Source organism: Aethalodelphis obliquidens, unplaced genomic scaffold (assembly GCF_003676395.1).
Source record: "Aethalodelphis obliquidens isolate GAN/ISIS:26980383/991018 unplaced genomic scaffold, ASM367639v1 scaffold1, whole genome shotgun sequence".
Lineage (NCBI taxonomy): Eukaryota > Metazoa > Chordata > Mammalia > Artiodactyla > Delphinidae > Aethalodelphis > Aethalodelphis obliquidens.
This window is the reverse complement of record NW_020837945.1, coordinates 12261076-12277785: the sequence shown is the minus strand read 5'-3', so window position 1 is coordinate 12277785 and position 16710 is coordinate 12261076. Positions and strand designations below refer to the sequence as shown.

At 40.4% G+C, this 16710-nt stretch overlaps 1 protein-coding gene across 4 annotated transcripts in view; it reads right to left on the bottom strand.

Annotated features, from left to right (window-relative positions):
- Positions 1–11196, bottom strand: part of SYNJ1 (synaptojanin 1) — an 88733-nt gene extending 77537 nt beyond the window's left edge. For 2 of the 4 annotated variants that reach the window (XM_027101269.1, XM_027101273.1), the window contains exons 1-3: positions 11080–11186; positions 10354–10579; positions 10021–10166 (exon numbers count right to left, since the gene is read on the bottom strand). In XM_027101269.1, coding sequence (XP_026957070.1) covers positions 10021–10144 — 124 coding nt within the window. In that variant the 5' untranslated portion in view covers positions 10145–10166; positions 10354–10579; positions 11080–11186. Of the gene's footprint in view, positions 1–10020; positions 10167–10353; positions 10580–11079 lie in introns of all 4 variants that reach the window. The other 2 variants (XM_027101264.1, XM_027101266.1) reach the window with 2 other exon arrangements.
- Between the last annotated feature and the right edge of the window lie 5514 nt (positions 11197–16710).

The window sequence follows — 16710 nt, the reverse complement described above, 5'->3', positions numbered from 1 at the left end:
GCATGCCACAACTGAAAGAGCCGCATGCCGCAAAGAAGAGCCCATGTGCCGCAACTAAGGCCCAGCACAGCCAAATAAATGAATAAAATATATTTTTTTAATTTAAAAAATAAAATAAATAACAAATAATAAGATTCATCCTGCCTATACTTCGAACATGGTCCACAGGATATTAAAAGGCTGTTTATCTACCTTTCAGTAAGGTATTCAACAGACAACAGCAATCCTACGGTCGACTAGTGAACAAAATGAAACATAACCCATAATAAATATTTATTGCGAAGACCTAGTTTATATAAGCAAAGAAACTTTATCAAGTTATGTAAGAAGACTATAATAAAAGGGAAGAAGAGAGTATTTTAATAACATTCAATATGTTTTAGTTAATAATTTAATAAGAAGTATTTTGTTTTTTATTTTTTCTTTTAACTAAGTTATCTTAAAATCATCCAGGAGTATAAAGAGCACATAAATTCTTTCAGCCTGAACTGAGGGAGTAATTAAATAGGTGTCCAGTTGACCACGAAGAGTTAATGCATATCTCCAAATGCCAAATGTACTCACAGTAATTTGATTAGTTCATTAGCTATGAAATGCACTCCAATGTGAATGCATTGCTTATATTGTGTAACATTACAGAGGAATAATGATGGCTTTCACTTGCAAAATCTATTTTAGTGGAAAAAGATAAACACAAATTCTTATTAACAACCATTAAAAAACTCAAGCAAATTTAAACTGTCACCAGTAAAAACATGATGTGCAATTTTTAAATATATACCTCCTTTTGGCACTCTGCTTACAAGACTAACCCCAATTGCACTAATCTATTCCACTCTTTCTACCTCTTTCAAGCTTAGAGTTAAAACATAACTAAGTAACAAAATGTCACTGATTCAGACTTTACAACCTCAAAATTTCTGAATGTACTGGCGCTAGATGCAAAGAAAAGCAATACTATTTAAATTGCTACTCATATAACTGGCTCATTTTTTTTAGCTTCGGAACATCTGAAAGTCTTTACATCATCTTTGTTTGTGACTGGGTACAGAATTCTAGGTGGACAGTTTCAGGGCTGTTTTTTTTGTTTGTTTGTTTGTTTTTCCATTTCAGTACATTAAAGATCTAGCTCTATGTAAAATAAAAATAAAAAAATAAAGATCTAGCTCTTTCTCATCTGGCTTGGACTGTTTCTGAAGAAGTCCATCATGATTTGTATCTTCCTTCTTCTACATGTATATCTTTTTTTTTTTTCTTTCCTGGGCTGTTTTTAGGATTTTTCTCTGCGTCACCGTTTTAAGCAATTTGATCACATATTTGGGTGTAGTTCTTTCTCTTCATGGTTCTTCTGCTTGGGGTTCATTTAGCTTCTTGGATGCATGGATTTATAGTTTTCATCAATTCTGGAAACTTGTCAGCCATTATTTCTTCAAATATTTTCCTGCTCCACCCCCTTCCTTCTAGGATTCCAACTGCACATACATATGGGGCCACTTGAAGTTGTCCCACAGCCCTCTGATGCTCTGTTTATCTATTTTAGTCTGCTTTTCTGTGCTTCATTTTGGGTTGTTTCTATTATTTTGTCTTCAAATTTGCCACTCATTTATCCTGCAGAGTCTAATCTATTAATCCCCACCAGTGTATTTTTTTCATTTCAGACACTGTTTTTTTTCAATTCTGGAAGTTTGATTTGGGCCTTTACATTTTTCATGTCTCTTCTTAACATGCTCATTCTTTCCTGTGTTCCTGAACATATGGACTATATTTATAATAGCTGTTTTAATGTTCTTATTAATTTGAGCATCTGTTTCTACAGATTGACTTTTCTCTTCATTACAGGGTATATCTTCCTGCTTCTTTTCATGCATGGTTATTTTTAATTGAATGCCAGACATTGTGAAATTGACAGGGTTGAATGCTGGATACATGTATATACATTTTGTATTCCTATAAACAGTCTTAATCTTTATTCTGGGATACAGTTGAGTTATTTGGAAATTATCTGGAAACAGTTTGACCCCTTTGGGTCTTGCTTTGAAGCTCTGTCAGGCAGGACCAGAGCAGCATGTGGTCTAGAGCTACTTGGCTCCACTACTGAAGTAATATACCCTTCTCTGAGTGTTCAACCCAATCCCCCAAGTATTACCAGTTTTCTCCATTCTGGCTGTTTGGAGCATGAACTATTCCCAGCCCTGAGCTCCAGGAATTTTTCTGCCTGCTCCTCTTTGGTGGTTCTTTCCTGCCTTGATAGCTTCCTCATACACTGGCACCAATCAGAACTCAGCTGATGTCTCAAGTGGAATCCGCTACACATCTCAGGAGCTCTGTGCAGTTATACCTTTTCTGGTACTTAGTCCTGAGAATTCTAGATGCTCGCGTTTCGCCGAAGCCCCTACTCTATCTCCTCAACTCAGGGAGACTGCCAGGCTTTGTCTGGGTTCACCCTGCTGCTGCTGTAGCCTGGAAGCTCTCAAGGCAGCGACTGCAAGGCTCCCCTCATTTGTTTCCCTTCTCTTAGGGATCAGTGTCTTGTGCTGCCTATTGTTCAAGAGCTGAAAATTGTTTCACATTTTTTTGTTCGTTTTGTTGTTGTTGTTATTTAAGGTGGGAGGGCAAATACAGATCCTGTTACACCATCATGCTCATAAGCAAGTATCCTGCTACATTCCTGGCCTAGTTATATTTTAAGGACATTTTAGAACATCTGAGAGACCTGAAATCATATAATAAGAAGTCACATAACAAGGCTTTACTGTTCAGTGAGAGAGAAATTTTTTTGCCTTCATTTTTATTTCCTCATAGCACACTTAAGTGGTAAAGAAATGAAGGCACTTAGGAACGACTACTGGCCCTATGTTAGCAGGCTAATCCTGCTGCCCAGGATAGAGAAGTAAGGTTGATTTTTTTTAAGTGTTGATATTTAAGTTGCTATTTATTTTCTTTTCTATTAAATATGAACATTCCAAAAATTATTTACAAAAAGAAAATGAATTTTTGCAACCCTAACATAAAGTGATATATAACAAGTCTAAATTTCATTTTTCTGCACAGAAAAAGTCAACTATAAAAAAGGCACTTCTGGGCTTCCCTGGTGGCGCAGTGGTTGAGAGTCCGCCTGCCGATGCAGGGGACACGGGTTCGTGCCCCGGTCCGGGAAGATTCCACGTGCCGCGGAGCGGCTGGGCCTGTGAGCCATGGCGGCTGAGCCTGCGCGTCCGGAGCCTGTGCTCCGCAACAGGAGAGGCCACAACAGTGAGAGGCCCACGTACCGCAAAAAAAAAAAAAAAAAAAAAATTCTTAAAAAAAATAAAAGGCACTTCCTTCCTCAACTTGAAATTTTTTCTTAAAAAGACATAAGATACTGCAACTTATGTAAAGGGCAATTGTGCTGACTAGTAGCATTTGGCAATTAAAAAAAACAAACAAAAAACTATGCACACTGCTTGTCATCACCACCTACTACATTCATCCAAAATTCTAAAACCTGACATTTAACTTGGCCTGGCAAAGTTAAAACATAAAGTTTCTAATTACCTAACGCTAAATCAAACCATGTTTCCCTCTTAGATATTAACAGTTTGTAGGTAAAAACACAGCAAGTTTAACACTTCCCTCATTAGAAAATGCTTACCATTTCACTCTAAAGTCTACTGGCATTCTTTTCTTTTTGCTCTTCATTCCTCAACCCCCCCCAAATAATAACCACCACCCTAACAAAAGTATAAATAATAATTAGAGCGAAAAAGCAAATGGTTAAGACTATGTCATTAGAGAAGTTATTTAATCTCTCCAAGCCTCAGTTTCCACATCTGCGAAGTGTGGATAAAAGTACAACCCACAGGATTAAATGAAATAAAGCACGTCTAATGCCAGTCTAAACTGTACGCTGAGATGCTCTGGGACACTTCAGCAAACTCTCAGGAGAGACGAGGGATATTTTAAATGGAAAGAAACACGGAGATATTCAACACATGCTGGACACTGCCCAAACTATTAGCTTGGGGTAGTTCAGAGTTTTAACATTTGATAGCAGTATGTTCCTTTATGACATCAGACATCAGATCTTAGCGAAGCTGGGTTTTCAGTGGTTGCTGCGATTAAAAAAAAACAAGTACTGCTCCAAAATCAACGTGGAACAGGCAATGAGGGTGGTGCTTTTCAATCTGGTGCCAAGGTCTGAAAAGCTGTTCAGTGCTCAACAGGCATTCCCATACCGTAAATAAGGAACTGTGGCTATTTATGAAGGAAGTAAATTATTTTCAATTTCTTTGCAATATTTTTTCCAAACAGCTACTAAAGGTTGTTAGGACATAAATATTTATTGTTTGGACCTAACTATTTAATGAACAGAACGGTGGCTTACGGGTGCTGTTAAAAACTTAGTAAGACCCCAAGGATGCCATAAAACGAGAAAGCTTAGGCCCCTCTGGCTTAATGCTGTGACTAGCAGAGTAACTTCCAGTGAATAGCAAGTATGACTCCTTTACGGTGTGCAGTTTCATAGAAAAGGCAAGACACTTCACATTCTGTGACAAAGAGCTCCAGAATTTTATCCCTCTGTTTTACAGCTCAGGTTTCCATGATAAAAGAAAACAAATTAGGTAGACAAAGACACTTAGACGGACAATGTGGGGTAAAACCAGGTCCAGAGTTAAAGCCTGAAGATAATCTTACCACTAGACAGATAAACGCAATTAATCCTTTCTACCGTACCAGTATGTGACACCCAAAAGAACGAAAGCTCTCATTTTAAGAGTTAGGAGTTTACATCAACACCGTACATCCCCGTCTTTTAAACAGGTGATCCATAACTTCACAATATTTAATTTACACACTACGGTAACTCTATGCAACTTCTGAAAACAGGTTAAGGGGTACAAGAAACTGTTTAGAGCAAGTAAGTCATTTGGTCCAACATTATTTTAATGTAATGGTTATTTGCTCCCTCCCTTTTATGTGACGACATACTATGACATACAACACATGCACAATCATTCACTTATGAACAAATGAGTAAGACGCCACTCAGACTAACATTTGTATACCCAGAGGGTCAACCAACCACACACAACTAGTAAGGCTATGATACAGCCATGCAGCATAAATGGGCAACACTGCGGATCCTAAAAGTGAGCACCATATATACATTTGAATATTAAAAAACCATTGAAAATCAAACACATATGGGTTAGTTAAAAGGCGCCATTCCAAGGCTATACATAATCACAGGAAAAAGTATTTACATTACTTGGAAAACAGCTGCAACAAAGAGTTTATTGCCAATGCCCTTTATAAACTTCTCTCTTACGTTTAATACAGATGTTACGCTCACTATCTATGTGACCCGCACATCATCCTCCATTTCCGATGTGCTGACCTTCCCTTTACTCCATCTTCTATTTAGGATACAATTATAAAGCAAATTATTTACCTTTACTAAAGCATGAGATGGGTTGTAAAATAATGAGATAGCCTGTGAATTTAAAGCATGTATCTGTCTGACTGGCTACCTGTCCGTCCCTTGTGATGGTCTTTTCATGTGTCTAACTGTACAAAGTGGAGGAAAACTGAACTCAACACAAAACTGACAGATGTCTTCCTTTATCTCTTAAAAAATTAGTTTCGGGCTTCCCTGGTGGCGCAGTGGTTGAGAATCCGCCTGCCAATGCAGGGGACACGGGTTCGAGCCCTGGTCTGGGAAGATCCCACATGCTGCGGAGCAACTAGGCCCGTGAGCCACAACTACTGAGCCTGCGCGTCTGGAGCCTGTGCTCCGCAACAAGAGAGGCCACGCTAGTGAGAGGCCCGTGCACCGCGATGAAGAGTGGCCCCTGCTTGCCACAACTGGAGAAAGCCCTCGCGCAGAAACGAAGACCCAACGCAGCCAAAAATAAATAAATTTTTTAAAAAAATTAGTTTCCAAGAAGAAGGGTGTAGTGTTACAACTTGCTGACCATCACTCTTGTGCTTATGCTGGTTCAGACGCAGTATACCAGCCACAGAGAGTCCACTTGCTACACTGAGTCACTGCTCCACAGACATCAAATTTTTGGTTCAACTGAACATTTTTCTGGACTAGTAATTTTCAAAAATGAGTAACACTGAAAATGGGCATGTGACTAAAAATAATATTAACTATTATCTAACAACGTTTCAGAAGGTTTTTTTAATTTTTATTTTGTTATTATTATTTTTTTCACTTTTGGCCGTGCCTTGAGGCATGTGGGATCTTAGTTCCCCAACCAGGGATCAAACCCGTGCCCCATGCAGTGGAAGTGTGGAGTCTTAACCACTGGACTGCCAGGGAAGTCCAAAGGTTTCTTTAAATAAATAAATGCAATGAAAGAAATCAATAAAATTATTTTCCATCTCAAGAAAAGTAATTTTAAAACAAACTGTTAACAGTACTTATGGTAGTTATGAAGAACATTCATCACACCCATTTTAATTGGCATTTCAGAAAAACCTTAATGATGTGGTTAATAGTTATTTCCAAGAGAATTTTTCAGTAACAAATCCAAACAATGTGTAACATATGTGTTTCACATCAGCAGTTCGGTCAAACAGCAATTCTTTAAAAGACAGAAAATAAATTTTATATGAAAAGGTACCACACTTTCAAACACAGAATACTGCACTACAAACATAGAATACTATAATCTACATTAGGTTAGTCTTCCCCCCATGCCATTTATTTAATAATCATTTATTCTGCAATATGAGTAAGACACTGAACTAAGCACTAGGGATACAAAGATTACTGAGACCCGGGCCTTTTCCTCAAGGAGTGAAGCATCCAGATGCAGAAACCTGAACACAGTTCCAGGTTCTGTGAAAAGCACTAGACTAAAAGCGCTATGGGAACATCAGCACTTGGTTCAGGCTGAGGGTTTCAAGGAAACTCATTACGGACCCCACAGTAGACAGTAACAGCACTGAAATTCTGGAAACATGGTTATTTTGGATAGCGTCTGCGAGCCAAAAAAGTTATGCCATAATCTATCATAGAAAGGCCTATATAAACCATGCTCAGAAATGGTCATCCCAATCTAATTATATCAGAATCTCTGGGGGGCTGGAGCCCAGGCATCAGTATTTGTAAAAACCTTCCCAGGGAATTATAATGTGCACACAGGGCTGAAAATCACTGATTCATTGATTGATTAAGTCATAGCATCATGACTGATTTAACATCTTTATCAACATTAAGACAGAATTCTAAGGCTTGATTAATTAGTGGATACTTGGGTCCTAAGAGGACCCATGAGCTGAGTTTATTTTCACTCGAACCCTATTTTTTAATATGTGCTAATAGGAAAAATGACATTTCATATTGGTTATCTCATGACACTTCTGGCCTAAGCCAAGAAAATTAAGTGACTGTCAGTCCTTAACGATATGTATTGCCTAAGCTGTCTAATTGTTTAAACGTTAAACCCAGGCAACTGAAGCCTGTAGAAGTCACAAACTTTGGGTACGTGAAACTGAGTCCTGCTAGGGTCACTCTCACCATGTACGTTCAAGAAAAACACCTGCATACAAGCATGTAGAGAACAACAAAAGCAGCATATAAAAAGCATTCATCTTGTGATACAGACTAAGTTCCACAAAATGAAGGGAAGGAAGAGACAAGAGTGAGCTGGAGGGGCAGATTCTCATTAAGGAAGAAGACTCAAGCTGGAACTGACAGGCTTCGACTGGAAAGGCAGAAAAAAGCATTCTAGCAGTCTTGGAGGAAGAGGGACAGCATGACGGTTGGAAAAAGCACACTACTTTGGGAGAGCACTGAGGAAACACCAGTCTCCCTTAAAGGAGATCAACACTGAACCAACAGGGTGGCACCAAATGATGGCAGGCCTTGATTGACAGGCTGAGGAGTCTGAACTTAATCTTATTGAAAAATAGGGTTACATTTGGGTTTAATATCAAAAATGATTTTAGGAGATTCTTCTGGTAGATTAATATGCAAGATGCATCGAAATTCAAAGGTCTGAGATTGGTGAAGATAAACAGAACATCTCAGTATTTTACAAGCACAGCCCCCTGAATACAACAGGCACTGACAAAATGTGAAGGTTTTAAAAATGAACATTCTACAGCACAATACACACCTTGGTATCATTCTGACCTGAATGTCAAATTAATTTTACACGTCAAATAAGTTATAAAAAGGTCTGTTAGCTCTTAAATATTAATGTTTTAAATATGAAAGTTTACAGTAGAAAAGCTACTGACATAGAAAAGCTAATTAGTAGAAAAGCTAATGACATACCCAAGAGATTATATATCCATTTATGCTAGCTTTACGGAGAGAGGCAACATTCACAGTTTTTTTCTCCTGAAAAGAATTACTTATATAGTCTAAATCTAATGAAAATAAAAAGAGTTAATAAATAGTTAAGACAATGTTTTTAAGATTCTTTTCCTTAAAATGAATGTTAATGCCAAAAGAATGGTTTGGGAAGTTGTTTTGTTTTGTTTTTTTAAACCATTATTTGGCATAAAAGAGAGGACTGCTGGAGGTTTGGAAGTAGGATTATCCTTAAGCTTCCTGACCTTGGAGTAAAGTATAGCAATAACCCTAATAACTATAGGTAATACAAACTTTGTAGCTGAAAATTTGACTTCCCATTATTACCAGTAATCACAATTAGAGAAACATTTAGAATTTAGACAAATTAGGAAATCACCAAAACACACAAGCAGCTGAAAAGGTTTCACATGCTGAAACAAACCTTTTTCCCCCACAGATAGTTTTATCTAGATAGAATTCATCAGTATAAGAATAATATTTGTAGTATGAAGAAACATGCTTTGCAAAATTAATATTGTAGCAAGTAATATTTTAGTTGATTTAAGCATAAATAACAATGTATCAGTAAATGAATTAAGTCTGACTGAATATAACCCATATTACTAACACTTGTTTCTTAGAACACATATAGTCTCTTCCTGTTCACTCAAACCATGTTACCACATGTACCAAAAAATACATATTTCTTATACATTGTTCTCTGCTTAAGACTTTTCATTATGTCACTATCCTTTTCCCCAATCAGCATAAAATTTTGCTATTTCAGAGAATTAAGATCAATCAGGTTTAACTGATATTAATATTCTGTACGTTAGTATTCTGTATGCAGAGATTAGGGTCTCCTGCCCTTCACTACTGAATATGGAGAAAGTTTAACAGTTCAAAATATTTAGGGGCTTACAGTTGTAAGTATGCCTTTCAAATGGTATTTTTAATTTTTAAAAATATGACCAATAACTAAACTGATCCTACATAGCAAAAGCATAATATAGAACAAGTCGTTACCACTAGAGAGCCTCTGACAACACAGTCACATTTGAAATAATCCTAAATTGAGGTTACCAGACGAAATCTTATATTACCAAGTGTAATGTTCAAATTAATCTTTTTCGTTTTAATTTCATCCATCGGCCCACAAAATAACCCAAGCCTTACTAATCTACTATTTTTCTTGTGGTGCAGTAGTCCTTTTCTTTAAAATAAACTATCAAAGTAGTTTCTTAAACAATATGAAATCAATCACCTACCTTACATGAAATTTTGAAGGTTGTTTACAATCCTCTTAATGAAAATGTAAGCACCTCACCATAAAATCCTCCAACAATATTAAATAAATACTTATAGTCCATTACTACAACTGACATATAAGAAATGCTGTTCATTACAGCCAAAATGTCAAGCAAGCCATCTTACAGGTTTATGTGATATGCTATACACTGCAACGATAATTTTTTGGAAAGAAAGATTTACTTTGAGAAGCAGCAGAAGAACCCAAGAAAGCAAAAATCTGTACCAAAACCTGCATCTTCCCCAGCCCCAACAAAAACCTGCAGTGGGGGAAGAAAAGAAAATAAAAGTTTTAAAGAAAATAAGGTCTGGTTTAAAGGAAATAAAAGCATATCAGAGTCTTCTTTAAAAAATGGTTGAAGCTGAATTATTTCAAGCAAAACAGACCCTGATCAGCTGGGCTGTGAGAGATGACTTACAGAGCACAGCTACAGCCCCAGACTCGAACATGAGACATTCTTCCTTATGCCTAGTTTCCACTATGAGGCTGAAAGGTGGAGGATCCAATTTGTGATAGATCCGAAATCCTTTGCTGAACGCCATTCTCCTTTCTTCCGAGGCAGCCCTGTGAAAACCAAGCAAAGCAAAGCAAATGAAGCTAATGTTTCCTTCTGCAGCAAAGGACTGCAAGGCATCCAGAAGTCCCTCCCTGCCAGGTTCTGATGGGGGGGTGGGGTGGTAAAAAAAAAAAGGGGGGGGAGCTTGGGGAGAGAATGGTTGATTCCAAAAGATAAGTCGTCACTTAATTTTACCGAAAAGCAAGAGGAAAAGCTGCCAATTCTCACAGCAAGGCAAGGCAGGGTTTTATCACTCCAAGTCCATGAACGGTTTGGTGAAGATGAGTTTCCCCTTTACTTAATGTTTACCAAAAGGAAACATTTTGAGCGTATTTCGCTCGGAGTTGTTTATCAGCTTCCTGCTTCAGAATTTGTCAACTACGTTGAAAGGGAAACGATTCGGAAACTTCAAGCCGATCCTCTGCGGGGCAAGAAGAGGTAGGTGCGAAGGAAGGTTAACAAGGCTGATTCAAAGCGCCTTAGGGGGCGAGATAAGAGGAAAGGATTATCCGACACAACGGGCTCTCCCGGGGGCGGCGGTGAAGGGCAAGAGCAGCGGTACAGGCTACCGCCGCCTCCAGCCCAGCGCCAGGGCACCGCCGGCTGAGGGGTCCGCAGGCAGCAGCCAGTGGATATGAATGGCCACCCGGGAAGAGTCACGAGTCGGGACACGGACCGGACCGAGGCTCCTCGGGGTTTCCCGACAGTCGACCGCCCGGAGAGCGGCTCCTTCCCAGGGGGACATAAGTGCGGAGCAGCCCGATCCCTCCATTATACGCCAGAAGAGATGACCAGACGCCCAAACTGACTCGGTGCCTTCCCCGCGGGCAGGCTGACAGCCGCTGTCACCTCTGCTCCCCGCCCGACGCGGCGCCCCGCACAACCGGTCGTCTCCCAACCACCCCGCCTGCCCTCCAGTACCTGGCTGCCCGCGGTCGCCGCTCACCGCTCCCGCCCAGGCTGCGGAGGTGGAGACTGCTTCAGGAAGCGCCGGCCCGCGTGCCCCGCAGCCGGTGCGTCTGGCCGCTGCCGCTCCCCGCCCCCCCCACCAGCCGGCCGGCTCACCTCTTCCTCCGGCTCCTCCTCCTCCTTCTTCCGCAGCCGCCGCCGCCGCCGCCGCCACCGCCGCCACTGCCGCCCGAAGCGTCACTTCCGCTCCAGCAGGCCCATCTCTTCCGCATGGCGCAGCGGCCGGGGGAGGAAGGCCCGCCCCTCGCGGGGAAGGGCGGGACGTCGGGGGGAGGTCCCGCCCCCTCTGGGCTACCCTGCTGGCCAGGTAACCGTGAGCTGCCCGCCGCCTCCACGCGCAGCGACCTTCTCCTCGGGCGGCGTGTTCCCCAAGCTGCAGCTGCAGGTCCCACCGCTGAGGATGCTGGGAGAGGGAGGATGCGGCCTCCCCGGGCCCCTCGCGTGGGCTTTTCAGAGCTTACCAACCACGGGGAGGGACTCAGGGGAAAAGCTTTGGGGGTTGGGTATTGATAGGTGCCCAAGAAGGGTATCAGGACCACCCCCTGCCTCCCCCGCCTAACTGGCTGGGGGGAGGCTTCGGGACAGCACGCTGGGCAGCAGGGCAGCGCCTGAAGAGCTGTCCATGGTGTCTCACTGCGAACAGCGCAGAGTTCTTATTCTGAGCGTCTGGGTAGGTAGCAGGAAGAAAAACTAATGGCTGCTTTGGAACAACTCTGTTCGCTGCCTTTTCTTCTGGTGTGCTCTGGAGCCCTCAGGAGCACTATTAAAAAAGAGTGCTCGTAAAATGTATATCTCAGAAATAACTAAATTTCCTTGTCAATTGCATTATTATGAACTTTCATCAAATCTTTAACCGTGGTCATTTTTAAGTCTTTTGTCATTTACAGACAGTTCTGGGTTTACTCTGATGCTTTTGCAAATATGTTCCTATAAAAGGGTTTCATCTTCAAGGAATTCATGGAAAAGACTCTGACAAGTACAGGTTTCTGGTAACTGACTATACTGCTGAACTGAATGAATAAGCATTTTCAGAACTCTAATGGAAAACTGATGAATTCATAAAAGTTTTAACAAAAGATCAAGATGAAAAAATAATTAATTACATGGGACTGAATGAACTGATGAGGATGATTATAATTCTCGTGACTTTCTGTTTGAATTAAAAAAAAAAATCCCACAAGGACTCAGAGGCAAAAAATATACAAATCAATTTTCACTGCAAAGTAAAGGAGCTGTTACAGTGGAGGATTCCTGGACTGAATGTCAATATTATGACATAGTATGAGTGTGTTTCGTGTTTGGTAATTGCAACATTGTTGCTTTTGTTGTGGTCATCCATTTACAATGCTTGGTGTCAGTTTATTTATCTCTTGTAAAAATAAAATACAGTGTGTGTGTGTGTGTGTGTGTGTGTGAAAAAAAAATAAGAGTGCTCAGCTGTATGTACAGTGGAGTGGAAAGTTCCAAGTCAGGATCTCCAGACTCCAACACGGCTGTACGCAGGCCGAGGCAGCTATGGTCAGCACTGAATGGTGAGTAGCTCCTGCCATCCGTGTTATCTCGTAACTAAAGACATCTTATCCTTTCATCCTATCCTCATTTTTCAACAAATCATTTTTCCTGGTTAATATCAGTGTGTCCCACGGACTTCTCATTCCATTTCCACTTAATAGACGTAAATGTGGGAATGAAGTCAAAACCCGGAGGGTCAAAAGGAATTGAAGACCTGAAGAACTCAGCACCCCGGGAAACTGTTTCCTCTTGCCTTTGCTCTTTCTTTGCTTCTTCCCCTTCTTGCTTTTATTAACAGCAAAAGCAGAATTTAAATCTAGCGTGTTGCACACGATCATTTCCCCCTCCAGGCCCTGTCATCTGGCTTGATTTAACATTTCTTCATCCATTTTAGAGAAGCTGGACCCACCCTGGTTTCAGGATACTAAAGTAGCTATAGTTCATTAGAAAAGAAACCACTTCCTTTATAGAAGGAGATATGCAGAAACACAGGTTTAGTTCTGAGAACTGGAGGGGATTTCTCTCATTTAATATGTACTATCTCCTTAGAAAAACTGTTTGCTCTTAGTAGTGGTTACTAACAGCAGCCTCAGAATTAAACTCATTAAGATACTCTACTGGTCCTTGCTTGCTCCCCGCCACCCCCCGCCAGAAGAACCCACTTCAATTGGAGGTTGCACTGGACAGAGAAAAACGAAATGGGAGTGGGTGAGAATGGATTTTTTCTTATTTGCCTTTTCAGGTATAATACTTGTATAGCCCCGAAGGAATACCAGACAGATATGCACCAGAAAAACACATGTAAGGTTATGGCTCCAGAAGATGTGTTGATGTTATCGAGTATGTTGCTTGGAAGTTGCTTCTTATGACAACTGAGACACAGAAAAGTTAACTTGTTAAAAATTACTCAGTTTGAAGTGAAGTTGGGACCACAAACAAACTTGCCCACAGCAAAACTTCCAGTGCAACTGTGTCTGCGTGCGGCTGCTCTAGGAACCTCTCCTTTCTCAGAGTGGGAAATATCTGTGCTAGGCCCTTTTAGAAGTAGATGTTCTGCCTACTCCTGGTTTCTTTCGATTTTGAACTAAGGCAATTTAGGTCAATGTTTCTTGGTTCTTGGTCTGAATTGCTGCTTTTCTTTAAGTTAAACTGGACTCATTAGTAGAGCTGTCAGTAGAAGGCCACAGCTTTACCAAACCCTTTCTTTCTTTTTTTTTTTTTTTTTGGTGATGGTTGGATTTTATTTTATTTTATACAGCAGGTTCTTATTAGTTATCTATTTTATACATATTAGTGTGTATGTATCAATCCTAATCTCCCAATTCGTACCACCACCATCACCCACCCCCGCTTTCCCTCCTTGGTGTCCATACGTTTGTTCTCTACATCTGTGTCTCTATTTCTGCCTTGCAGACCGGTTCATCTGTACCATTTTTCAAGATTACACATATATGCGTTAATATACGATGTTTGTTTTTCTCTTTCTGACTTACTTCTGTATGACAGTCTCTAGGTCCATCCACATTTCTGCAAATGATCCAATTTCATTCCTTTTTATGGCTGAGTAATATTCCGTTGTATATATGTACATCTTCTTTATCCATTCATCTGTCAATGGACACTTAGGCTGCTTCCATTACCTGGCTATTGTAAATAGTGCTGCAATGAACATTGGGGTGCATGTGTCTTTTTGAATTATGGTTTTCTCTGGCCAAACCCTTTCAAAATAGATCACTGTAGTCATGAAATAAGCACATGATCAGGGTTTAAAAACATAAGGGCCATTTTATTAGTGACTTTTAAAAACTTTATTTCTTCTTTTTCTTGTCTCTCTTTCTTATTTATACTTCTTTATTACAGCACATGAAAATAGCTGGACAAATTGTCACCAAATTTGAAGAGTGTCTTTGGGCTTGGCTGACTTAAAATACAAGTTAGGTGGTATACACAAACTTCTTAGTGAGGTCCTAAGGGCCTACAGAGATGGGCTGACACCATCTTGAACCTTGAAAATGAGCATGAGGGGCTTCCCTGGTGGCGCAGTGGTTGGGAGTCCGCCTGCCGATGAAGGGGACGCGGGTTCGTGCCCCGGTCCAGGAAGATCCCACGTGCCGCGGAGCAGCTGGGCCCGTGAGCCGTGGCCGCTGGGCCTGCACGTCCGGAGCCTGTGCTCCGCAACGGGAGAGGCCACAGCAGTGAGAGGCCCGCGTACCGCAAAAAAAAAAAAAAAAAAAAAATTTGAGCAATGAGGCCTGTGGTGGGATGAAAAATACCACCTCCAAAAGATATCCACATCCTAATCCCTAGAACATGTGAATATTAATTTACAGGGAAAACAAGTCTATAGATACGATTGAGTTAAGAATTTTGAAATCATTTTGGATTATCTGGGTAGGCCCTAAATGCAATCACAAATGTACTTATGAGACAGCAGAGGGAGATTACACACACACACACACACACACACAGAGGCAGTGTGAAGACAGAGGTAGAGACTGCAGCAACGTGGCCACTAGCCAAGTGATGTCAGCAGCTACCAAAAGCTGGAAGAGGGCAGGAAGGATTCTTCCCTAGAGCCTTAGAAGGGAGCATAGCGCTGCCAATAACTTCATTTCGAATCTCTGGACTCCAGAACTGTGAGGAATGAATTTCTGCTGTTTTAAACTACCCAGTTTGTGGTAATTTGTTACAGCATCCACAGACAATCAGTAAAACAGCCCAATAGGTGTTTCAGATAACAGCTCCAATAGCTTCGATGAATTGAAGGCAAACATGATTTTTAGGGACTTCCCTGGTGGCCCAGTGGTTAAGACTCTGTGCTTCCACTGCACGGGGCATGGGTTTGATCACTAGTGGGGAAACTGAGAACCCGCATGCTGCAAAAAAACAAAGAAACAAAAACATGATTTTTAAATGTTGGGTTTTGACCAAATTATTTCTCCTACGGACAATTCCCTGTATCAGGTTGAAACATGTATTTGCCGTTTCTTTAGGTCAAAAACACTTATGTCACCGGTAAATGATGGGATTTATTAATTTAGAAATGAATATCCCAATGACAAAAAATATACCATATGTTACAAGGCTATGAATTTTGACAGATTCACCATGTAAATTAGTAATAGGGCCTACTTTTCCTGGATTTCCTTATCAAAAATACTAGAAAGCATTTGGCAAATTTGGGGAATGTTTACAGCCTGATTCAGTTATCTTTAATAGCTTTTTTTCAGGTTACACAGACTAGAGCTAACCTTCATATCAGGATCTGCAGAGACCTATTATACAGGCAGGGATGACTCCTTGTTAAAGAGAAAATGGTGGTCTTGAGAGGAAACACAACAGTAGGTTACAAATAGCGTTAGCTGTTTGCTTTGAATAAGTTCATAGTAAAGGACAAGATTTTAAACTGGAAAAATAGAAATTTTGTCAGTCAAAAATATAGTACGTTTGAGAGCAGAATCGTTGTGAGAATAAAACAAACAAAAACTTCAAAGACTGAAAAATTGCTCACACATACCAGAGTTAAGAAAACTGCAACTGGAGCAAACAAGGAACTTGTATGTGACAAAAATGGTTTTCATTTGGAAAAAGAAACCAAGTCAAGAGAGCTAGGTTGGTTTTAGTGACACACAAGGATTCTTGTGGAAATCAAAGGACCAGAGCCATAACAGGGCTTGGCCTTCCTGAGATCAGGGCTGCAGGATGTTCACTCTTCAACATGGCTCTTGGTCCCTAAGCAGCAGACACCTCTGGAATTTCAACATCTAAAGGTACATGTAAAAGGTAAGCTTTCATGGTCAAAGTGCTTTTGTAAAGTAGCTTAAAATGGTTTCTACAGCATTTGTCAAACTCTTTATCATTTACCATGTATTTTGAATCATCAAGCATGGGGTGTAAGGTACATTTTCCTAAAGATCTTTCTTTTTAAAATTTATTTTATTGAAGTATAGTTTATTTACAATGTTGTGTTAATTTCTGCTGTACAGCAAAGTGATTCAGTTATACACATATATACATTCTTTTTCATATTTTTTCCATTATGGTTTATCACAGGATATTGGGTATAGTTCC